This window comes from Colossoma macropomum, unplaced genomic scaffold, assembly GCF_904425465.1.
Source record: "Colossoma macropomum unplaced genomic scaffold, Colossoma_macropomum, whole genome shotgun sequence".
NCBI lineage: Eukaryota > Metazoa > Chordata > Actinopteri > Characiformes > Serrasalmidae > Colossoma > Colossoma macropomum.
Window position 1 is genome coordinate 5,885,862 of NW_023494786.1, and position 26,118 is coordinate 5,911,979.

The window sequence follows — 26,118 nt, forward strand, 5'->3', positions numbered from 1 at the left end:
TCATGTCCATATAAGGAACTCAGGGTCTAAGCAGTTTTTTCTCTATAGAAGAAATCGCCACAGTATACAAAAATATTTTATTCAAATAATTTTCATTATCAATACCGATACCAATATCATGATTCTGACACCGATTCCTGAATGATACTTTTTTTCGATACCTTCTTTAAAAACACAAACAGAAAGAGTGTGTGGTTTAAACCAGAAATGAGTATGAGGTGCTGGAAGTGGGTATATTTACTGTCAGTAACAAATTGCAGACTTATGAAGGAGCCTGTTTACACCTTGCATTAATATGTATTTCGTGTGTGCATCATATCTAGATAAACTTTGGCCAGATTTCATTTACACTTTTCACTAAAATGCACGCCCAGTTTGACCAGATGAGCTCCAGTTGTACTTCTCAATACTACAAACTTTACAAATTAACACATAAACGTTTCAGTATTACTTTGTTTACTATTTTCCCCATTATAATACGAGGGGACAAGCTTGGCCTGGACACTTTCATCAGCTTGAAGTGCATGAATGCTCTTAGTTCGGAAATAAATCTAGCCTCCGTCTTTTATTTCGATGTTTCTTCACTTAACTACTTGTCAGCACTTGGCAAATGTGTTTGGAACAAGTATGCCTTTTGGGTCAGGGATGCTAAGACTTACAACTTTGGAATTAAACATCAACATGTTGAATGATAAGGAATTGCAACAATATCCCTGCTATTCAGGTAAACAGGCTAACCTTGGCATGGAACAAAAACAGCTATTCATTTTACTCATCGAAAAAAACTGAGAATTCATTATATGGGTATGCCACCAACTACAACATGAGGTCAATACTCTTGGTCTGTGGTGCCAACTAGTCTTTTTATTATAATGTGAAACTATTAATCAAATATCAGCCAGCATGTTCACTTTGAAGGCACTGTGTGCTTAACTGTATGCTAGTATGAGCAGCAGTAGTAGTAGTCATAGAGCTAATACATCCATAATACATTAACAGCTTATGTTAATACGTCTGATCAGATGTAATATTTAAGTGTAAGGGTGATAATACTGTAATATATTTCCACTAGACATGATTAGATTTTTATATTTTTTTATATTTTATATTTAATATGCCTGATATCTATAATATTTAATAGTGAAGAGGTAACCGCCTACTGCTGATAGCTTTTCTCTGCCAGTGTAATGTTCTCCATGAGTGGAGTTTATTGACCAATTGCCTGGTTGGAATATGCCATCATAGACTTTAAGACATAACCTCAATGGCCCCTTAGTGGATTATGGTACTTATTCTTATTACAGATGTGGGCTGAACTTCTGTTGGGGGTTCGGTGTGAAATGACTAGATCAGGCACTGCAGTAGCTTTTAGCAGCCAATTTAGTCCTTTGATCGCTATTAGTTACTGGCAGTAAGAATGAATACTGAATGTAGCAGAAAGTGTGGCCCTCACTTCAAATCCTCGGTATTCAGCCTATGACTATAAGAAGAACCACTGAGTGGAACCAAGACTCAAACGGAAAACTCTCTAAGAGCATGAGGAACAACCGCTGAGTGGAACCAGGACTCAAAGGGAAAACTCTTTAAGAGCATGAGGATTCTCAAGATTTCTGTATCGGTATCATAAAAGAAGAGAAAGAAAAAGTCTAAAACACTATGTTTCTAAGACAGAGTCCAAGTGCAGACCTGGTTTAAACATTAGCACTCAAATAACTCCCATGAAATCACTCTCGTTATGGCTAAAGCGGCTACTGAGGACTGTTTTAAACATGCCTACGCTTTTCCTTTCTTGCTGGCACAACAGCAACTCTTTCCAAGCCAACAAAAATGAAACACATTAGGGAGCACACATAATAGAGGTCCACACAGGCTTGAGCCCAAAACAAACCCATACCTGCAACTTAGAGACCCAGTCCAACCAGGGCCGACTGCTACAGCTACATCTGAAATCCTGACCTGACCTGACCAGCACAACAGTTGCATTAATGGTCGATGTGTCGTGGAAGAGACAACGTGCCAAATCTGAGCCTGAAAAAGCATAAACCTGGCCCAAACCCAGTATTTTTCAGGCCCCATTGGGATCAGATTGGGTAGCATTATTGGCCATTATTGATGACCTACAGTTGCATCAGCATCATCAAAAATGTTATTGATAATATGCTAATAACAAGAGACTTTTTTGGCTGCAGCATCACCTTAGATGGTACAGCAGTATAGTTTATATTCATTTGACACCAAACACCATCACGGTTAGTGTAACAAACTCATGTGAAATGTATCCAAACCCAAGCTTTAATGTGAATAATATACACATTTTAAAAAGAGGGTTCTTCAAGGGTCCTTAAGTAAAGAGAAATGCCATTAAGACTTAACCTTTTGCATGATTAAATTGTCCTTTGCAAGGTAAAATCTTTCTTCAGATTGATGGAGAATGTGCTGTATATAGTTCTATATAGAGTCTTTTATATAAGGTTCTATATAGCACCAAAAAGGGTTCTTCTATTGTAACAAGCTTGATATTGTAACAATAGCAGAACCCTTTTTAGTGCTATATAGAATGCTTTTCAAAAACAGTTTTACATAGAACCATCTACAGCACACTCTCCATCAAGCTGAAGAACCTATCATGATGCAAAGAACCCTTTAATCATGCAAAGGGTTCTTTGAGTGTTCATGGTTCTATATAGAACCATTTTCTTTATTAAAGGACCTCTGAAGAACCATCTTTTTTAAGAGTGTATATGGTTATACATAACACCAAAAAAAGGGTTCTTCAGTTGTTGCAAGCTTGACATCCTGACATTAAAAAAACCCTTTTCGGGTGCTATATAGAACAATTTTTAAAACGGTTCTATGTAGAACCATCTACAACACATTCTCCATCAATCTGAAGAACCATCAACATGCAAAGAACCATTTAAGCATGAAATGGTTCTAATGGTTCAATATAGAACCATTCCATTTACTAAAGAGCCCTTGAAGAAAGGGCAATTAACAGACACAGAAAACCCAAAGAATCATGTAGCTCCACCGTAAGTTTGGGTGAGAATGTAAATTTAGACAATTTATTGTCTAAAGATAATTTAGACAATTATCGTCTGCAGAATTATTAATAAATGATATTATCATGATCCAATTTCAGTTTTGAAGGAACACATGAGTGTTAACAGAACTGTACCGTATAGCTTACATTATTCCTGATGTGTATGTAGCTACCATCTAGGCTAGTATCTAATATAATTTAATTTATAATGATAATTATATTCTATGTAGATGGCGTGTAACATTGTTAACCTGCAGTGTTTCTCCATTCATTTGATTGCATACCAAAATGTTTCCAAAGTGGCACGTTTCTTTGTTTCGTTTGCATGTATCCCAGCATTCTTCGCCAGAATGGAAATCAACATAATGATTTTTCCAAATAGCCTGACTTGGAAATAGTTAAATAAAGACAAAGCAATTAAAGAAAAATGTCCATTGAAGGAGACCCTCATTTGCAATTTAGCCGAGCCAATACAGAAAACAGGGATTGAAAAAATGGATAGTAAAAACATATCAAATACTTAAAAAGTCAAAGTAATCGTAATAGTACATTTAATAGTTAAAAAAAAGGGGGAAAAAATCAATAAACCATTAAAATTGCAACAATATAGTAACTTAATAAATAACAGATCAAATAAGGATAAAATAAATAAAAACATAATTAAATAAATAAAGGAAAGGTAAAAAAAGTAAATAAAAATAATAAAAGCAAAAATAAATAAATAAAATCACTTGGAACGTTAAATGTTGCACAAACCATAAGCTGAGTAACATCAGCATTTATTTAAATTGTTCCAATTATTCAATAATGATCAATTATCTGCCCATGGCTACTTTATGTTCAGTGCTATAATATTTATACTATTTTAAAAGTTCTTGAAAAAAATGTTTCTTTTGTTTATTTGAGTTTATGAAGTGCAGCAGTACAGCAACTTAAAAAATGAAAACTTTAAAAATTAAAACTTTAAAACTTAAAAATCTAAAATTAAATCTGCCAATATTATCAGTTACCAGAATTCTCAACCTTTTAAAGTCTGTATCGGTATCTGGCACAAAATTTTCATATCGCACACACACACACACACACACACACACCTCCTCCACACACAGACACACACATTACTTAGTGTTAAATCTAACGGCTCGAGAATCTTTATAGCTCTGTCTATTATAATTGTGACAGTAACTGAAATGTTACTGTCACTGCTGTCTTCATTAAATAACCTTACAGGCAGAACTCTCACTCTCTCCCACACACAAACACAGCGTGATTGAATTACCGACAGGGTCAGCGATCTGGACTGTCAGTCGTTTGTCATGTGGGAGATTTTATAGCGAGTGTGGTTTCGTATTAGATTAGCTCTCAGACAGGCTGATAATGAGGATGTCTAGGTTGGGTCACATCAGGCTACTGATTTATTCATTGTGCTTGACTCAAGGCAAGCAGCCATGGTCCAGCCATACTGCACTGGCATCAGTTACCACTAGAGGGCAGTATAATGCAGCAAGTTAACAACAACTGAGGCCTAAGCCTATTTTTGCTTAGATGACTTAGGTAAAACAGTAAATAAAAACCCCTATTATAAATAACCACTGAAGGTTATATGTTCTTTTTCAACTGGAAAAAAAAAATGCTGAAACATCTGGTAACGTTTCGGAGGTGTGATTGTATTAGTTGAAAATGGAACGTTGTATCATTTATTTCTAATAAAATAAACATAATTAAGGTATAAAGTCACTCAAAGTAAAAGGACTTTTAGTCCAAGCAAGTTAAGTAAGTTAAAAGTGTGAAAGTGTTTTCAACTCTGACTTTGAACCAATTCAGTAGAATGTTCCAGACAGGCAGAACCAACAGCAGATAGGAAAAGACTGGATACAGCCAAAAAGTGTTATGAAGATCCGGAAAGTCCATGACTATGCTCAAAACTGAACAATATAAACGTACAAAGGGCTTTTCTCATACTGCCCCCCCCCCGCCCCCCCTTAAAACAATGGAATTTCACCACTTAACTGTGAAACCTATGAGTAGATTTCAAATTGTGACATTCATTTTCAGGACAGCTGTAAAAGTAGGTCTCTATACCAAAATGGTTCAGAGCAATAAACAACATGTGAAACATTTTTTATGGTTTTTAATGTCACTAACAAGATGGTTGATTTCAGAGGGCTATTAACATACTGACAACAAATTGGGGTGTGTAAAGCCGATTTTGCGATTTTAGCCCGTTTTTAAGCCTGATTTGGTCGGAGCCGACTGAATTTCACGATCGGGCCAAATTTTAGCTTCATTGGCCATCGTTTGTCGTGCAGTGTGAGAGGGGAAACGATGCCCAATTAACTGCCCAAATGAGCTCTGATTGAGCAGTCGGACGATCGGATGGATTTCTGACATGTCAGATATTTTGGTCGCTTGTCTCGCAGTGCGAGCAAAATCGCACCCAAAACCTCACACAATCATAACCACCGATCCTACACGGAGGCAAAAAAGTCCACAGCACCAACGTCCATGCCTGCCGACTTTGGTATAAATACAGTGATTTTTTGTCTTTATAGAGCTGTCTATAGAGCGCCTGTTCTTCAGCTTCAGTGCACAGTGTGGCACAAGTTAGCAAAGCTGTTGTACCGGTTTGTCAATGGCTCATTGAATCTCAAATGGCCCCTCCTTCCTATGCAGTGCACTAAATTCTGACTTCTACACCAAAATAGTGCACTGTTTGTCCAGTATGGAACTGTGCACACTTGGCTGAACCTCAGAAGGCTATTTATTAGACATGTGATGTACTTTATGGGTGCAGAAGCAAGAATTTTAATATGCGGTGCACTATGTAGGGAGCAGTGAGCCACTTGAGATTCAGCCAATGTTTTTGCCCGGGACTTGGCACAGCGTGTTGTTTTGAATGAAACAGCTTTATTGGAAATTGTAGACAGAGCTGTTTGTAGTGGCTGCGTTTCACATGCAGTGTGAGCACCCATGTTGTGTCATGTCAGTCGGACAGAGTGTTTTCGTACAGTGTGAGTATATAAATAGCAAGCTTTGGCTGCACAATGGGCGATTCAAACGCACAGTGTGAGCCGTCACCAAAGAACAAGATTTCTAAAATTGCACAGTGTATGCCTGGCTTATGTGTGTCTATGTGAGACAGAGAGAGAGAGAGAAATTTCAGGCTCACCCAGTTGGCATTTCTCTCCATAGAGTCCAGCAGGGCACTTCTGCTGACATTCTCCGGTTGTATGGTTACATGACACAGTGTCAGAACAGTTACACTGCTCTCTACAGCCACTACCGTAGAAACCAGCTGCACATTCTGCACAACAGTAATAAACAGAATTCAAACAGAGGAATGACTGAGCCATGCAGTGTTCTCTACCCAAATCATATCTTCTAAGCATTTATTAACCCTGCTGAAAAAATAAAAATATTGGTAACATTAGGATCAAAAACTGATGGGTTTCCTTTCCAATGGGAATTTCAATGGCAATTGTTTCCTGGAGGACGTTTCCTAAATCCTATTAGGAAACCATCAAATGCATCTGTATTCAGTCCCAGAACAAATGTTAACCCATTAGAATCCTTTACACTGTCATGCCAACCCATCAGGAAAGAAATAATACTATTAGTGACTGTTGGATGCCACCAGGACCCAACAGAAACTTTTAATGGTTCCTTTGATTTTTTTAGCAGAGTAAAAGCAATCAATTGTAAGCAATTTTCTCCTGACCCCAAATGTAGATAAAGCACGTCTGATATCTAACGTGACCATCTTTATTGTTAAGACCATTGCAAACTTAACGTGATGCTAATGAAAGGCATGGAAATTCAGACACTTTTTTTGGCATCTAAACTACACACACTGGACATGGCCAAGTTGTGCAAGATATCATCCGCTTGAATTCATTTACTGTTGTCCAAATGAATTCCATAAAGAAATCATGCCTGGTGTGTAAAGCCCTTTGCACTGGAGCTGGAGCAAGTGATGGACATTTATATGTACCTCGGATGTTGTAAAACAGCATCTCTAATAGACTTGTTTATGTGGTTTCTGACACTGTATGACATACTGTTATCGTTAAATATTTACCCACATTTAGGCTTTAAAATGGCTGCTATACAACTGTGCAACGTTCTTTTGTTGATTTTGCTTCCTTCTGTAAACACTGCTTTCTATTTTCTTTTTAATTGCTTGTTCATAGAGCTGGGCATATGACAATATTCATCATTATTGTGATAAAGTACAACACAATATGTCATAATATGCTTTTCTGAGATTGTCAAGGATATCAAAGTACTTAAAAATACTTTCCAAGCGCATGTTTCATTACAAAGAGAGTATAATTAGTCCTGTTTAATTAGATCTAGAAATGTGGTACTACTTCGTCTGTACCATCTAATCAAGCTCTATTGGTTCAATGACAACTCATACGATTGGTTGAACTGTAACAAGCCGGGCCTACCCGTGTTGCAGTGGTCACCGTGGTAACCAGGTTTGCAGATGCAGGTCCCATTTTGCGGGTCACAGCTGAATGTGTTGTCCTGCACGCAGTCACACTCCTCCGAACAGCCAGCTCCGTGTGTCCACCTTGGACATGCTAAAAAAAGCCAGAAACCAGAGATGAAGCTTTCATTAGCTCTTCTCTGATCAGGGGTCACACACTGAGGACATGCAATCATCAGCCACTTCATTAGAAATCCCTATCGTGTGGTTCCGCTTGGCTGGTGTAGCAAAATTACAAATGCGTTATTTTAAATAATCAGATTTTGTAACTTTCAAAGCTGCTCTTGGCTGGATATTTTTGGGTGATGAACTACTCTGAATCTAGCAGTGACACTGATATATAAAAATCCCAGTCACACAGCTCAGACCAGCCACACAACGTTGATGTGATGTCTTTTTTCTTGCTGGATTATGGTTGTAACATCAAATGCAACTTGAACTTGCAGCTGTTTAAACCAGTGTGTTGAATATTGGTTGAGCTGGCTTTTAAAGATGATGCTAACATGTTTAATTTCTGTTTTGAGTCAAATATATCTAAACTTTGGGACTTTATCAGAGCATAGTTATATACAATACTGTAGTACCACTGTCAATTTTACAATTCCTCACATCTCTTGTGAGCTTCATAGCAGGGGTATGTTAATTACTCCGGGAGGCAACTTCTTTTTGTCTTTTCAGGAAAATCAGTTTTAAAATAATTGCTCACAGTGCACTTGTAATAGGTTGGTAGAAATAAATTAAATTTAATACCATTTTGCTTCCACTTTGCATACATTGTACACACCAATTAGTCAAAACATTACGACCACCAGCCCTCTGTGTGCCACCAAAACAGCTCTGACCTACCAAGGTATGGACTCTACAAAACCTCTGAAGGGGCCCTGTGATATGTGGCACCAAGACATTAGCAGCAAATCCTTTAAGCCCTGTAAATTGCGAGGTGGAGCTGCCATAGATCGGACTTGTTTCCAACACATCCCATGAATGCTTGATTGGATGGAGATCTGGCAATTTAGAGGCCAGAGCAGCTCCTTGAACTTTTTGTCAAATCATTCCAGAACAATGTGTGCAGTGTGGCAGAGCTCATTATTCTGCTGAAAGAGGACACTCCCATCAGGGAATACCATTGCCATGAAGGGGTGTACCTGGTCCTCAACAATGTTTAGGTAGGTGACATATCAAATTGATGTCCCCATGAATGGCAGGCCTCGAGTTTTCCAGCTGAACACTGCCCAGAGCATCACAGTCCATCCACAGGCTTGTCTTCTTCCCACAGTGTATCCTGGTGCCATCACTTCCCCAGATATGTACCAGTATATACTCGCCACTGCTGACCACGAGCACCCCACTAGCCATGCCGTTTCGACGATGTTCTGACCCAATTGCCTGGCCATCACAATTTGGCTCTTGTCAAAGTCGCTCAGATCTTCACGCCTGCCTGTTTCTCCTCCATCCAACGCATCAGTCACAAGAGCCAACTGTGCCTTGATATGCGCAGATGTCGCTAGATAATTAGTGTCATTCACTTCATGTGTGAGTGGTCATAATGTTTTCAATGTATATTTGTATATACAAACATCTGAGTGTCTTAAATAATGAATATTAGTTGGTTGTCACTGGATCTGTAGCTTCAGATGTTACTGTTGCATATCGTGAAACCAACTGTCTCATCTCATTGGATAGGCTAGGCGTAAAAATGCTGCAAATCTTTATTTTGCTTATCAATTGTAAAAACAGAAAATCTTGGAGGGCACTTACGCAAGTGGCAGAATTTGCCGTAGAGTCCGGGGGCACACAAACACCCCCCATACAGGCGGTGGCAGCGTCCGTTATTGGGGCAGTTACATTTCCTCCGACAAAACCTCCCGAAGAAGCCCTGGGGACAGCCTGGACAGCCATCACACACCGTATCAGAACAGAAAAGAGAGTTCTAGTACGCTAGCATTTTATATATCCAGGCATCCTGGAATTCTTGCAGAATTCAAGCCCCCATATTGAAGTGATATTTTACTTGTTTTAGTTTTGCACTGGAGGTGCATAGCATTCTGTAGTTGCCATCATGGGCATATGAGGAACTCCAGATTTAAGGACTTCTCTTTGGGGAAAAATCAATTGCTTTTTAAAAAATCACTGCTATCACACCCTGTGGTAAACAAAAACATTCTAAATCCAATATGTTATGCCGTATGAATATTTTTCCCCTGAATATCATTATATCCTTTGAATTATGAGGTCAATAAGCAGTCAAAATATGAGCAATGCTACATACAATCTAACACTTCTGCGCACTGAATTGATGTCATAAGACTGGCAACTTCACCACAGAACCCCACTCAAATCAGTTAGCTTTGTCATAGCTGACAGTCACGCTGCATTTGCCATAGAAGCCTACAGTTTGAATAGCTGGTTTCATGTAACAGTGTTGACGTTTTATAGTAGACTTTCGCATTCATGCAATGTCAGTTCAGTGCTCAATGTCTTGGCTTGCTTGTAGCATGTATTCATGCGTTGACTGCTAAACGACCTTGTAATTGAGGATCCAGTGACACTCAGGAGAACTATGTACACAGGAGAAAACAAGTTTGAAAGATTTTAGTTTACCACAGGTCATGACAGCGGTGATTTTGAAAAACGCCATTCGTTTTTACCCATCGAGAAAAACTGCTGTGGCCCAGCGTTCCTAATCTGGGAATATATCAGAGTACACAATGATCACATGACTTTAAAAGTCTATTGCATATGTGATGCTATATGACATACTGTTATTTATAATAACAGAAAGAATTACATCTTGTAGCCAAAAACACTAGCAAAAGTCATCTTATAGGTTGGATTTTTATTTTTACTATTTTTATAGATGTTGACTACATTAGCCTTGCATCTCCAATGCAAAACTGAAGAAGCAAAGTTCATACACCAAACATGTCTTTGCTGATCAACTATATTTGGGGTAAGGAAATCCAGGGAAAGAGAGGAATTTGATGAATGCAGCCCCCAGCAGGGTTCCTTGAAGAGGGGCTCACTGTGTACATACCGTTTTCACAGTGCAAGCCGTGGACTCCTGGAGGGCAGTTACACTTCCCGCTTACAGGATCACACCGTCCACCGTTCTGACAAACACACAAACTGTTGCACCCCACACCATACGTCCCCTCCGCACACGCTGAGAGAGAGAGAGAGAGAGAGAGAGGGAGAGAGAGAGAGAGAGAGAGAGAGAGAGGGAGAGAGAGAGAGAGGGAGAGAGAGAGAGAGAGAGAGAGAGAGAGAGAGAGAATGTTTACATTTTTATTCAGCTATAAGCTACATGGCTGTCTATCTAACATTTAGTGCACTTGTTGGCTGTAGACCCCATAGTTTCACAATCCATTTAGTGAACTATGTAGGAAGTAGGGAGCAATTTGAGATTCATCCCTAGTTTTAACCTAGCCTCACTCTAATCCTAACTGTAACCTCACCCCAAAACCTAAACTTGACCCTAATGCCCATTTTTTCATTATTTTAAAATAAATCCTATACAGTTTACTTGACCATGTTGAAAGAGAGAATTATCTTTCATCCCATTATATCACAAAAAACTGAAAAATCCATATTAAAATCCATTAAAAAATGTTTATTAGATTTAGGTGGGCTTATTATTTTCACCTATATTGTGTATTCTGGATGGCTCCAGGGTTCCAAACAAGCTCAAACAATGAAAACAAAAAACCAAGGCTGCAGTAATTATTCAATATTATTCCATTACATTCAATAAGCTTGATAATTAAGATGCACATCAGACTCCTGATGATGTGGCACAGCTTGTGAGACTCTCATAATTCCAGTATTGTTTTAACCCCTTAAAATCCCAGTCTTATTACATACGAAGGCTCAGTATTCAGTAACTACAGGGACTTTACTGCAAACTGGCTGAGCTATTCTTAGGTTATAGAAGTGTGTAATAAAACTTGGGCCCGCAGACAGACCCTTGCCATATAAGGTGCAGTCCAAATAAGTTTCCTACTTCTCCAGATTGCTAGCTAGCTAGTTAGTAGGCTCTTGGTTGCATTCATTATCAAGAATAAACGAGAATGTGTCAGCTAACTAGCTGTCCAGAGAGGCAGGAAAATTATTCAGATTATACCAGCCATTAAAGCCGACATGGACAAGTTTAGCACATGCGCTGAGAAACTTAAAAACCTTCATAACTGTCAGAAGAAAGGGTACTGCATACTACACTTTGTCCTTTTAAGGTACATATGATGTAACTCAAACATACCCTACAACATTGTTATATCTGATATATTATATAGTATTTTTCATTGTATAGTATTTTCATTTCTGAGGCCTGGAGGAAACACAGTTACCCTTCGTGTTTTTGGTACACACCTGAAAAACCCTAAACGTGAAGAGAGGGGAATGTACAGTATGTAAGACATATTTATTGAAGTGGCAGATTACCGTGGTGATCTTAAACATATGCAGACGTCAACCCTCCTGTGTCCTCCTGTATGTGTGTGTATGTTTGTATTGTATCAGAATTGACCGATCCATACTGGCCATACATCTCAACACCAGAACACCATCTGGACCTCGTAAATCGCCTCCAATTCTGCATTCCACGCGCCACACTTCAAACGGATTAGCACACAAACCGCTAATGCACAAAAGTACCATTTCATGGCCCCCTGAAGAGTAAGGTAAAGCAATATGGTCACCACTAATCAGCCCCAGAGCCCAGCGTGAGTGTGTGTGGCGAATGCACCATTCTACTAAATGAATTTCATAGAATCATCATGCTCATTGTTTTTGAACTCTGCTAGTAATATTCTTTATTTTATTGTAAAGTTTTGGTTAATTAGAAAATTGTCCAATCAGGATTGTCTTCCCCATAGTATCTAGGCAGATACAGCCAACGAGCCAGGAGCTGGAATGAATAGTATAAAAGGGATGTTCAGCTGATGGCTGTTTTACTTAGCATTCGTTTTGGTAGTCTGTTTAAATGCCAGCACTCTTGGCCTCAATTTGATGGTGCAATATGGGCTAATTATGCTGAATGGTGCACTACAGATGTTTAGCTTAACCTGCCCCATTTACACCTGGCATTAATGTGCATCCTGGGTGATCTGATCATAACTGAACACCAATAAGTACAAGTATGAACAAGGTTAAATCAACTTCTAAGGAGGTCAGGGACGCATATGACCAGTATAAATCATAAAACGTCTCGATATGTCTTCGACAGCAACCGCCTTAATCAGCTGAGTCATCGGAGGAGAGATTAAAGCCGCTGTGTAGTAGTTGCATTAGCGATCATCAAAACCATTTATATTTCTGAACTATGACCATCAATGCCCCAAACTTTTTAACCCATGAGATTTACATTCACTGCTGTAAGACCACAGCAAAGGCAAAGAAGGAGAGTCTTACAGTAAACCAGCAGTCCTTAACTAAACTATGAGACTTGACAGCTATGCAGGTTAGTTGTTTAGCAGGTTAGTTAGGCTTCTTGTGACATGCCTGATAAGCCAATAGGCTAATTTTCTCCTTATTCCCTGTAAATATAGTAGTATTCGAGGTCAGTGGAACGCATTGGTGAAAGAATATTTGTATTCATGCATAATGAACAAACATACTGAAGTGTGCGTTTTCAGTGATGCACAACATAGGAGAGCCAATCAGTACATAGGTCATTAACTTTGCAGGCTTTAAAGGCACGGTAGCAAAACAACCAGAATTCAAAAGGATAAACAGAGGTTGAAAAATGGTAAAAATAAAATGTAAAAATTAATTATGACCATTTTTGGTACCTAAAATTACACCAGTGTTATAAGTGGACCTCAAGGGAGAAATAAAATACAAGAAAAATGTAGGATATGGGACCTTTAATGATAAAACTACAGTTTCTGATGGCACTTTTACTGTGTAGCAGTACGCCAGCATGCCTGGAAAACTGCCTTAAAACTGCTTCTGCAACATATCAGATTTTAAAGGCCCCTTATTGTGGAAAACTGAATGTTCCTCACAGTGTCCATTCACTTCCCAGTCCATGCAGCCCATATATGGAAGCTAACCTGCAAAAACAGTCAATTTTGAATTTCTCATTTTGTGATGTCATTTACATGTCTCTGCCTATTCAGCCTATACAGTGTTTCAGCATGGACTTCTTTCTGATCAAGGCACAATACAGGGCAGCCAATCAGAATAGAGCTCATATAAGAGTCTTAAAGGTGGTTACAATAACAAAAACAGCCTGTTTAATTGTAAAGGTTTTAGAGAGGTTGAAGAATGGTTATATAAAAATGATTTAACACTGTTTTGAGTACATCAACCCATAAATGTCATAAGTGGACAAAAACATATAAGCATATAAGAATATTGTAGGATATTGGCCCTTTAAAGCAGGATTCTTTTACATACAACGATGACAGACAGGTGAGGTGGACAGATGAGAATAAACAGGCCATAAAACTGAGATCAGTGATCGGAGTATGTAATATGACTCACTCTGGTTACAGGTGATCCCTGTCCAGCCTGCCGTACACACACAGCCATCTCTCTTCTCTCCACAACCACCACCATTAGCACAGTCCTCGCAGGTAACACTGCAGTCCTCACCAAACGAGCCTGTCACACACACTGATACATACAAACACATATATGATCACAGATTTGCAGTAAATACAGCAAAAGTGCACATACAAGTGCAAAGACCAATAATTATATGAAGAAAAGCAAGACTGAGGGAAAAATCCATAATACATGATAGGGGTGCGGGAAAAACTTGATTCTTAGATGCATCGCGATGCGGACGTGAACGATTCTGAATCGATTCACAAATGTCAAAAATCGATTTTCTAAATATTTCATTTATAACATAACGTTGACGAAACGCAAAAGGCAGAACTGGAAGTTCGGAAGTGCACCACCTGGACAGTCTGTGGCGGCACATAACAAAAACACAACTGGATGAGTGAGAAATCCGACCGGCTCCCTCTGCATTAAAAGCCAGGTTAGATCAGGAGTCACAACACAAATGATAAGAAGAGACATTTTGCCTTTCAACAAAGCAAACAAACCACCTTGGGAGCCACAACATTTAATGTCTCAGTATGTGTTAATGTCCTAGTATGGGCTAAAAATATAAACAAGAGCGCAGATTTACTTTGCTCTTCTCTCCGCCAGAAAACCTTTCTTCAAAACTAGAAGAGTTTCTTGTAAAATGTCTCAGCTTTCGGCTGTTTTACGAGGCTGAAGGCGCTTCTCATTCGCCAGCTTCTCGTTCTAATTTTCACGTTTCACCTTAAATTCTGCCTTAGGCTCCAATGTAATCGCTGAACCATTTAAGGTGGAACGGGAAAATTCGAAAGAGAAGCGAGTTCATTTTCACAACATTTTTTTTAACTCTCGTTGCAGATTTAACCAACCGCGCTGCTTATAAATGCGAATAAGTCCTCCAAATGTTTGTCTTAATCTCTGTTTTTGCGTTCGCTACTGGCGAGGCCAGACCTCGGTGCTATGTGACCTGCTGTCTGCTGTCTGTTCTCAGTCGTTGAGAACCAGGGCTTTTGCGCTATGCTGCACACTTTGGAGCCGAGATTCAGCGTCCAGTCTCGAAAATACCTAGTTTTCTAGCATAATTTCGTAAAATGGAATTCCAGTGCTTTTTCAAAATATCCGCATAATTAAGTCTTTAACATGAAAACTAATTCAGAGTGGTTTGATGTGAGGTACTCCATTCTCGAGAAATTTAGAGTCAGAATCGTTCACAGTAGAGGTGATAGGAACCTGAAGAGTTTAACCGCTCTAATATCACTGAAATATCACTGAAAGCTATAACACAAAATATCTAAGTACTCTGCTAGGTGACTTAAACATTGTGTAATGGTAGTGTTGAGAGAGCATTTGGCCAAAAAATGCATTTTTAAAATCCATTTGTGGTGAAGAGGCACAGAAAAATCAGTAACTTACATAAAGTCAGTGTAACAACATTGTATTTTAAGCATTTCTGACCATTTCTGTTAGTACAGTTGTCATGAAATTTTGACACAGTGTAAATAACAGCTGGTGATCACAAATAAAAAAAAGGCCAACAGTGACGATATATTAAAGCACAATGTGTGTGCTAATTGTAAAAGGCCTAATAATTCCTGGAAACATTGCAAATATTGTAGCAATTCACTTATTTCATTGTTAAGTGTTTCATCATCAAATTAAAATGGGAAACAAAAGGGTTAAGATCTTGAAACACCAAACAGAAAAATGTCCAGTCTGTTTTTTCCACCATGGTATCAAGGTACATACAGCCAAGGAAGCCCTCCCCAATCAGGACATTAGGAGCTGCATTGAAGGCCTTAGATGATAGACTAAGTACCAACCTACAGTATATATCACGTTTTGTTTTCCAATGGGTGGGACCAGTTGCATGAGAAAAAATGTCACTGTAGGCCTTCTGGGAGTCCTAGGTACATGCAAGTGCGAGTGGTAGCTTAGCCAAGTTTCAGTTTCAAGTTTCAGCTCTTTACTGAATGAGTCACTGTAAAACTGCTAAAGGGGAATTACATATTATTGGCTGTGTTCAAAATAGCTTACTGTGTACTGTATACGTACTGTACACTGCATGCAACTCTGCATCAGTATTACACAGCATAGTATCCAATGTGCGAAAAAAAGCTGTGTGGCATACTGTAGGGAGAGGGCGTCACTGGACTGCCAACATCAGGGACTGAGAAAGTCCCATTTCAGACCCATTGCAAGACCTGCCCCTTTTTCCTCAGTCCTCCAATCACTGCTGATGGTTGTTGATAGCAGCTTTCCAACTCTTTAGGCACATGTGTGGATATATTTTGGTTAAAATTTGAGCCTGTGTGACTTTTAAAAGACACCCCATACCATGACACAGTGGAGGGTGCTGTTTTCTACCCATCTCCAAAGCCACAAAAAAGCTCTGGATCTAAATGTTGAGTCAAATCATTTTTCATTACGTTTGTAGTTGGTAATATGAGCTAGTCTGACTGAATAATAGGCAGCATGACTCCACATGTGAGCCTGAAAACCCGAAGATGAGAGGACTGTTTGTTTGAGACAACTTTAGTAAGTTACTGGTTTAACCACATGTGCACAAATGTAGCTTAGTGCTAACATACTATTAGAAGTCCCTTAGGGGTGCTAGCAGAAATGAGCATAATCATAGCATTTTTTTACTTATATGTCTTACTAATTCTGCTGATCACAGTGAGCTCTTCTCTCTGCTCTTGGTCGCGTGTGTGTTCGGAGTAGGATGTATGTGTGTCTTCACTGTCATAAGGTGAGTGTAAAGCAGCAGTGTACTGCAGGAGCTGTGGGGCTCTCCGGAATAAAAGATCAGGGAGACGAAGGATTTCCAGCTCCTCTTCGCCCCCCTCTTTCTCCTCCTCCTCCTCTTCTTCTTCTTCTGCATCAATATCACTCGCATAGAGAGCTGCACAAACACCCAAACACATATATACACAGAGATGGACAAATTTAAAAGCAGTCAAAAGGATATACCTACCTGACTGAATGTATGATTTTCATAACCTTATAGACATTTAAATCTAAAGACTTAAATGCTTGAAATATCTGTGATGAGCTGATTTCCAAGTAAATACACTCTCTGCGAGTACTCTTTCTTCCTCACAGTCACTGTGTTGTCATGCCCAGCTGTAAATAGTAGTGTTACTGAACTTCCGCCTGCACTGTTTAACAGTGCGGCAATGGAGCGTCGCTGGTTTTCAGCCTCCCTCAAAAATCTTTCCTTTGGCCAAGTTTCAGTGTGGCCACCAGAACAGCAGCTGCCATGTCTGGTAGTTCCCTCCAACATGGATAAAAAGCTAGTTTGACTTGCCCAAAAAGTTGAAAACATTTGAAAACTGCAGCCTACTCTGTCTTCCACTGTGCTCGCCTGCCTGCCCCCACACAGCCCATTGGGGTACTCATCTATTTCTCAAGGTTGATAAGCAAACCTTGGTGATAACAATGTAGAGGATGAAACATATGCCAGTGAATTCATCTTCAAGCTGAGCATTTTTTAATCACAAATGCGACTGTCCTACTGTTCAGCCTGGTATTGGCTCTCTGGTTCTGCTTTCCCCTCTTTTTTGATTGGTTACATCATGAAAATATTATTAAAAATCCCATTAGTAAAAATTGTTGTAAAAGTGGGCTTTTTTTTCTCATTTTTTGACAAGTTCTGATATTTAAGGCCAGAAATGAAGGCTTTACATGTAATTAGTTCTGAAGAGTTTTAAATAGTTCCATATATTATTTGATGGTTTAACTTTTATTTTAAAATGCAGAATGTAGTACAAATTAAGAAAAAGCCAAACTTTTCACTGCCACTGTTTTCATGTCATGCATTCAGAAAACTGTCCTGTTTATTAATTAAGCACAAAGTATTAATCGTGTGATCACATTCTCTAGCGTGTGAGTCAGTGCCTAAATTAGTCTTCCTCAATCTGCAGCACTTAATGCAATAGTTCAGTAAAATATCAAGGAATTTTCCTGTTACCTTGAATGTAGTTGATCAGCTATGACATCTTTGGTGTCTGAAGTCTACACTGGAGTTATGAGGCTAATGTAGGTATATAGGACTGGAAGTGCATGATCCAAAAATTAGCATTGTGCAAACTGCATGACTGAATCATCACACACTTGCCTCAAATTGCAGTGTCCTAAAGGGAAATTACACCAATTTTTCAAAAATTCTGCATAATTAAATGGTTAAGATGTAAACAAAGTCATTAAGAGTGGTTACTGAGTCAGAATTGTTCACAGTGGTGGTGATAGGAACCAGACATCTGAAGTGTTTTATGCTTCTAGAAGCTCACAGAAAGTTTTACATTACTGTGTATTATTTATTTTTATTATTGTTATTATCTATAAAATTAGTGAAAAGTGCAAATAAAATTCAGCCATCAAGATGGTTGTAACTGTTGTGTATGCTATGCAATGTACTTTATTCCATTTTTGTAGATAATGTTAAACTAAAGCAATCTTAAATTTCATATTTCATACACACAATAGTTATCTTGCCTTTCATGCATAGCCGTATGTGGAACAAATACCAAAACTTAGTTTTATGTACAAACTGGAGCTATTTAATATCTAATTATCTTCCCTTGAAACAAAAACATCTTGATAAATGCTAAAACAGCAGTGTTGCACTGCTGGACTGTGTAGTGAGTGAAGTGCAGTACTCACGGAGACATGTCTGCTGATCATAGTCCAGCCGGAAGCCCTCCCGACAAAAACACTCGTACGATCCTGGCATGTTCACACAGTAGTGATTACACCCTGACGTCTCCAACACACACTCATTAACGTCTAAGGAGAGAAATATCATGTTAGAAATATCAGTTAGACACAATCAGATACTGTCAGACTGTACAGGAACAAATAAACCCATTAATGCTGTGTTTACAACTGAATAGTCCATGTTAGTGCTGTCATGATCATGAAACTTTAGCAGATCATGAAATTTAAATTTTCATATAAATTAAATTAAATAAATTAACAATTTGTCTTTTCTTGTTCATTGTTTGCAACTATTACAATACAAGTAGCTAAGACTAGTTGTACTGTCCAATCAATGCAGAGCACACTCATAACATGCCTACAGTTACACAGAACTATGTGTAGAGTCCAGTGGTCATCTCAAATAACTGCAATTAGGCAACTGCATAGTAAATGTGACAGACCTATTCCATGCTTTTGAATGTTGCGGTGAGTACCAGTGAGCAGTCCGTGGAACATTCTGACAAAGAGGTCAAGAAAAGTTTTCCCAAATTTTGCCAGTGTTGGAATAAAACACCATTAGAAAAGTCAGCATGTGTTTCAAACACTTTTTAGGATAAAATGGCGTTATGCAACAACTAAAGTTTAGGAGGAGGACCACACCTAAATCTTCTCCTCTTTCTAATCTAACATCCTGTGAATTTCCATCTCTACCTTCTGTTTCCTGTGTGAACGTTTTCGCACCCCACCACCACTCCGTGTCCTCCCTGTTCCCCAGTCCTATCTCTGTTCTTTAATAGGAAATCTGTTCTTCTACCTTAAAGCAGTAGCCATCCAGAACTCAGAATTCAAGTTCTCAGAATTCTCTCCACACCTACAGTCGTACACTCTTTTCTCACACTAGAACCATATGTTCAAGGCGTGATCTGAACTAGTAAAATAATGGCTCCATCACCCTGCACATGGGCATGTAAGGCATCGTTATTCCAGTAACGTTATCACCATGGCAACCCTTACATGGCTGCCCACCACGTGGCACGTTCCGTCGCTACTATAAGGCACAAAATAATATATATAATAATATTTTTTTTTCAACGCCAACATGTAAACACAGCATAAGACTAAACGACTGTCTGGACATACAGTGTCCCTCATATAAAGTTGCATAAAAAATGCAGAAGTGACCACTTTTAATGACATATAAACTACTTTGCATCTGATTCATGAAATGGAGATTTGAGCGCAGTATGTGAAATTAAGCACCAACCAGTACCTAATTAACATATCATTCACATGAAGCACACCCTAATTCATGTAGATGTTTTGGAGCCACTAAAACAACAGCATTCTGCAGCTGATGAACCAATGGCTGTGCTAGTAGGAGGACTTTAAGGTTAAACGCTAATTGCACTGCTCCCTCTACTGGCCAAACTTTATAGTGTTAAGATTACAAGGACTACAAAAAGAATAAAATGTGAAATAAACAAAACGTTGTTAAAAGCTGTACTACTGCAGTGAACAGGATGCTTCTGCACTAGCTATGTTTTTGTTTTGTTTATTTTTTGGGTGGTGTCAGTATAAAACAAAATGCAGTGTAATAAAATAGAACATGGAATATTTGTAGGATTTGTTCATAACAATACACATGTAAAATAAACACATCCACTTATTACTGAATTGGCATGTGCACAGATTATAAGTATTATTGTTATTTTGTGTTTTTATTCTTATATATATTCTGATTCTTATTGCTACCAGACATGAGTTTGATCGTACAGATAGGCCAAAGATGAAACTGATGAATAACAAAACTGTTGGTGAAATTCGCACGTGCTCATTTTGTGATCAGATATGATTTCAAACACAGCAAGCCTTTTTTTAAGTAACTCTTACGGCTGCTTGGTTATCAAAATTTGTCAGAATGCTAGTGCAGAAATTTTTAGTATATAGAAAAATGGCTGCTGACCTCACTATCACCATCACAGAGTACACTCACCATCGCATGCGCAGCCGTCAGGGCTGAGTGTATATCCTGGCTTGCAGCTACACTCGTATCCTCCTGGGTAATTCTTGCAGTACTGGTGACAGCAGGCCTCCTCACCTTCACACTCATCACTGTCTGTAACACATATCAACACACATTTATATATATTAAGTATTTAATCCTTACGTATGTCAAACAGTCATATACTTACAGTGGCAAACTGTGACTAGGTCTTCAGTTTAGGCCATGAATGTTACAACTTTACAACATCTACAGCGATAATGATCATTTGTGCTAGCCCTTATGGGATCTTCTAATCGTATGTTAGCACCAAACTAGTCCTGGTGCAAAACACTGTTCGACTATTCTGGATTAAATGCAGACATTTGAAGCTTGCAAAATACCTTCTTTCAATCAGTTTTTCAGTGACTCCTTCAGTAAAGTGTCCTGGCATAGAGCTGCCACTGCTGTTTTCCTTTTCTAACAACTGACTGAAACATGGCTATACTACTGCTCATATTCACAGTGAGTGATGTATCTGGGACCCCCAGAAGGTCTAGAGTGACTTTTTTCACGATTCTGGTCCCACCCACTGTAAATCAAAACATGATTCCACTGTCACCTCATAATTTGGTAGTTAAACTACAATGTAAGGCCTTCAGTCCAGCTTCTGAAGTCCTAATCAATGGGAGAGCTCGTTTGGCTATATCTACCCAGATATGACTGGACAGTTTTCTGTTTAAGATCTTAACCCTTTTGTTTAACAATGAAATACGAGTATTACTGGAATACATGCAAAGTTTTAATACAACAAGCATGATGATACTAATTAAATACAAATAAACAAAATAACAATAAACAGACACGTATTTTTCCCGGGGGTTTCCACTGAGTATGTACAGTGATATTAACTTTATTTAATCATTAAAAAAATCTTAATGGGATAAAAGATCTTAGGAGTGTCCTGGCCAAGATAGGCAACAATATTAACCATTAAAACAAATAACACATTACAAAAATAAAACAGAAAAATTAATAATCAACAACTCACAATAAAGCACTGACAGACAGTTTTACTTACTTCTACTGTTTGAAGAATGTTTTCGAAACAATTTAATTCTTTGTGTTACAAATTCCAATCAGACATCATCTTCATTTTCTTTACTGAATGCAAAATATGAGGCTTAAATGTCAAATAATGATCTAATGCTAAAACATGATAGTTGTATGTAGACACATTTTCAATCCTAATTCTGTTTAAAGTGGTGACAGAAGGTTCGAGGGCATTTTTACATTGCTTTGGTTTTGTCATTTAAAATACGTTTAGGACTATAAAATTTGCATTGTACAGTATTGAAAGCATCTTGTCAGTTATTCAAAGCTTTATTGTAAGTAGGTGCTGAACAGTAGATAACATTTGCATTCAGCACATTATGACAAAGACTATTAACCCCTTAATAGGCCAAGGGCCTGTCGGCTGGCCTAAAGTTTTATTATACACTTCCGTAACGTAAGAATAGATCAACCAGTTTGCATTGAAGTCCCTGTAGTTACTGAATAATAAGTCTTTGTATGTAATAAGGCTGTGATGACAAAAAAGAGTGTAAAACAAAACACAACATACAGTCCTAAGCTTATAAACTGGAAAGAATCCTGGAAGTCAGTGACAAGTAATAAAACTTTAAGCAGCTTAAAGATGCCACTACTTCTGCTATATATTTATGCAAAAAGGGAATGAGGTAGAACATCAGGTCCCCTGCAACCTCCATATTTCAAAAGCAATCTACTGCCAAAGTGCATACAGTAGTTTTTTAAAAAGTGCCAGAGCATAAAGATTGTTGCTATGTGCTTGAGCATTGCTTTGAACCACTTGAACAACTGGTTCTCTCAGCATCATCTGCAAAGAGCAGTCCTGATTAAAGCTTTAAGAGACGCACTGTAACCTGAGAATGGTCAAGGTCCATACCTATACACGTCCTGAGATCATAGGCGAGCTGGTAACCGTGGTTACAGGAGCAGACGGGGCCGCTGGTGGTGTGTTCACAGTGGTGGGAACAGCCACCATTATCCTTCTCACAGCCATTCACAATTTCCATCTCAATACCTGTGAAGACAGAAAAGTTGCATGTATATGAATTAAAACGTCTTTCTTTAAGTAGGTCTATACTGAAGAGCTTGGCACACAGCTAACAAACAAATCCAACAATATTCAGTTACCTTGCTAAATGATTTACTGCAAAATTGCAACATAAAATACCTTTCTGTGTTTAAGTAGACTTGGCCTAAGTAATATTGAACCCTCTGTGGTAAGTGAATGTACACCAACCTTAGCCTGGGACTTACATACTACAATCCCCATAGAAGTGCTAGCGGAAATTAACATTATTGTACTGTTTGTACTCGGACTACTTATGAATTGAAGACTTCTGCACTGCTAGAAAATAGTGTGCCGAGCTGTGGAAAGTTCACGAATTTACTACTTCAAAGAAGCATTAAAAATTTCTAAATTTCCTCAAACTTACAAGTACATATATATGGATCAGTTAAGCCCTCACTCGTTGATGTTTAAAAAAAGTACTTGATTATCAATGCAACTGATAGATTAAAAGTTCCCAAAAACGAACCGTTTTGATTTTTTTGCAGGGGACATGTGCTTCTCTGTCTGTGTTTTTAAACTTAGGGGTCTTAGTTGTAGCACTTTAGTCTGGCTAGCTCTCACTGCCTGTTGTTTATATGCTTCAAAATAGTGAGTTTCCTAATATTAAAAAGTGCAATATGGTGTCCCACAAGGCTCTGTTTTAGGGCCTTCACTGTTCTCCCTTTACTTATAGCCCCTAGATTATGTAATCCATACTTTCACAGTACTAAACTTGTCTTAATGGAAAATCTCAAGAAACGTCTTTCAGATTGCTGGGAAAACGGATATGAGAAAAACACCAAAAACAAGTTCTACTTGGACATGTAAAATCAGTAATAGATGTGGCACTGCATAAGGTTGTGCCCTGGGCATCCAGTTTCCTTCTTTTCAATGAGGTACGTGAGTGCCAATAACTCCACTTTGTGGAGAATCTTCAGCCTGCTGGTGAGTTTGTGAGTGAGTGAGTAACAACACAAGTCCGATAAGGTGCTTTGCATCTAAAAATCCCAAAACAAGTCCTAAAACAAGGTGTGTGCGTGTACTCACGGTAGCACTGTTTCCCGTCCACCCCCAGCTCAAATCCAGGGTTACACACACACTTGAAGGAGCCCAGCATGTTCACACAGCCATGAGCACACCTGGCCTGACCGGACACACACTCATCAACATCTGAGGAGACAAAGACACACACAGCATTAGCTAACTGGACACAGCGAACTAGGGGTGGGAATCTCTAGGCACCTCACGATTTGATTCGATTACGATTCAGAGGGCTGCGATGCGATTATAAAACGATTATCAATGCATCTTTTTTTTCTATATAGCATTTATATTTTCTCACTGTGTGAGCTCAAGTTTCGAGTTCAAGTTTCAAGTTTAATTGTCACTTGCACAACATGTCAGGACATTTATGCATTGAAATGCTTGTGGTGAGGCTCAGCTAATCACTCTACAGAAAGTAAATAAGTAAAAATAAAAATACAAGAAAAACCAACTGAAATATATTAAATATACCTAAAATATACACAGAATATAGAGACAATATACATTTTAAAGTGACTAAGTGACTCTGTGTTGTTATTTAAAGTGACTTGGTACTTTTAAAGTAAAGTATTTGTAATGATCCATAATGAATTTACTTCCAATATCTTTTTTAATAAATCAAATGGAAGTGATGTGGCAAGTGAACTAGAAGGCTCTCATTCACTGCTCTTGTAGCTCTGCTGCTACTCATCTACGATAAAATGCGCAGTTACGGTGAAATAAGATCCAGTGGTGATGGATGTCCACGCAGCGCGTTACAGCTATTCTACCCGGTTTCTTTAGTGATTTTATAACTTCGGTTTTGGTCTCGTTGTAGAGAGTGGTGGGATCGCTGTGTCAGTAAAGTATCTTTGAGACGGGACGTGTGCAACATAGCGCGAAAGCCCTGCTTCGCAACAACGTGCAGACTGCAGGTCACATAGCAACGATGCGTTATTCGCATTTATAAGCAGCACAGTTGGTTTCCTGGTACGTTAAATCTGCAACGAGAGACTGTCAGACACTAAAAAGTGGCGAAGCTGAAGTCAGCTTCTCTTTCGAATTCTCCCGTTCCACCTTAAATGGTGCCGCATTTACATTCGGTGCCTCAGTTAGAATTTAAGGTGGAACGGGAAAATTCGAACAAGAAGCTGGAGAATAAGAAGCGACTTCAGCCTCAGAAAACAGTCGAACGTTGAGAGACATTTAACTGATCTACTTCTGAAGAAAAATTTCCTGAGGGAAAGGAGAGGAAAGCGGCTGTAGACGAAGCTTAAAGCAGAGCGAAGTAAATCTGCGTTTTCGTTTATATTGTTTAGCCTAAACTAGGACATTAACACATACTGAGACATACTGGACATTAAATGTTGTGGCTCCCAAGATGGTTCGATTTTTGTTGAAAGGACAAAATGTTAACATTTGGGTTGTGACTCCTGATCTAACCTGGCTTTTAATGCAGAGGGAGCCGGTCGGATTTCTCGCTCAATCAGTGGTGTTTTTGTTATGTGCCACCACAGACTGTCCGGGCGCTGCACTTCCACACTTCCAAGTTCCGCCTTTTGCGTTCCGTCAACATTACGTTATAAATGAAATATTTGAAAATCAATTTTTGACATTTGTGAATTAATTCTGAATCATTCACGTCCGCATCACGATGCATCTAAGAATCGATTTTTTCCCGCACCCCTACAGTGAACACATGTACCTGTCACCATATCAGGGCACAGAAAATAAACACTCGTCAGTTGAAGAGGTTGAGATTCAGTGAACCATGAGTTCAGGTAGCGGATCACTGTCACAGACACTCGCTCTCACTTTCTTTTTCTCATGGACACCCACACACTGAGGCTAGTGATGAGCTGAACACATGGCAGGGTTAATTTGCCTTTGAATATACTGTGTTTGGGTGTCCAGACCTAACAGAGGTCAAGGCCCTGGTCAGCTGGGGGTGGGTTGTAAAGCTCTTAAATGAGACAGAAACAAGCAGAGAAATTCTGTCAAAAGTGTAGATCTCAAAATTTCTAACAAGACCACATTCTTGATTCTCGCAAACAGTCTTGATTCGCAAATAGAAAAACTATACATTAGGGCTGCAACAAGTATTCACAAGTGTTCAATAAATGTAACCATTAAAATATAAAAATGGAAAAGCCTTTTGAATGACCAATACATCTACGTCTTTCATGAACTTATGCACTTCCATGGGAACT

General features: G+C 38.7%; 1 protein-coding gene across 2 annotated transcripts in view; it reads right to left on the reverse strand.

Moving 5' to 3' along the window:
* Nucleotides 1-26,118, reverse strand: part of megf6 (multiple EGF like domains 6) — a 117,074-nt gene that overhangs the window by 39,271 nt on the left and 51,685 nt on the right. The window contains exons 9-18 of one of the 2 annotated variants that reach the window (XM_036558666.1): nt 23,933-24,055; nt 22,715-22,852; nt 20,761-20,883; nt 18,732-18,854; nt 16,729-16,971; nt 14,019-14,150; nt 10,570-10,698; nt 9,294-9,422; nt 7,495-7,629; nt 6,213-6,347 (exon numbers count right to left, since the gene is read on the reverse strand). In XM_036558666.1, coding sequence (XP_036414559.1) covers nt 6,213-6,347; nt 7,495-7,629; nt 9,294-9,422; nt 10,570-10,698; nt 14,019-14,150; nt 16,729-16,971; nt 18,732-18,854; nt 20,761-20,883; nt 22,715-22,852; nt 23,933-24,055 — 1,410 coding nt within the window. The remainder of the gene's footprint in view (nt 1-6,212; nt 6,348-7,494; nt 7,630-9,293; nt 9,423-10,569; nt 10,699-14,018; nt 14,151-16,728; nt 16,972-18,731; nt 18,855-20,760; nt 20,884-22,714; nt 22,853-23,932; nt 24,056-26,118) is intronic. The other variant, XM_036558675.1, reaches the window with a different exon arrangement.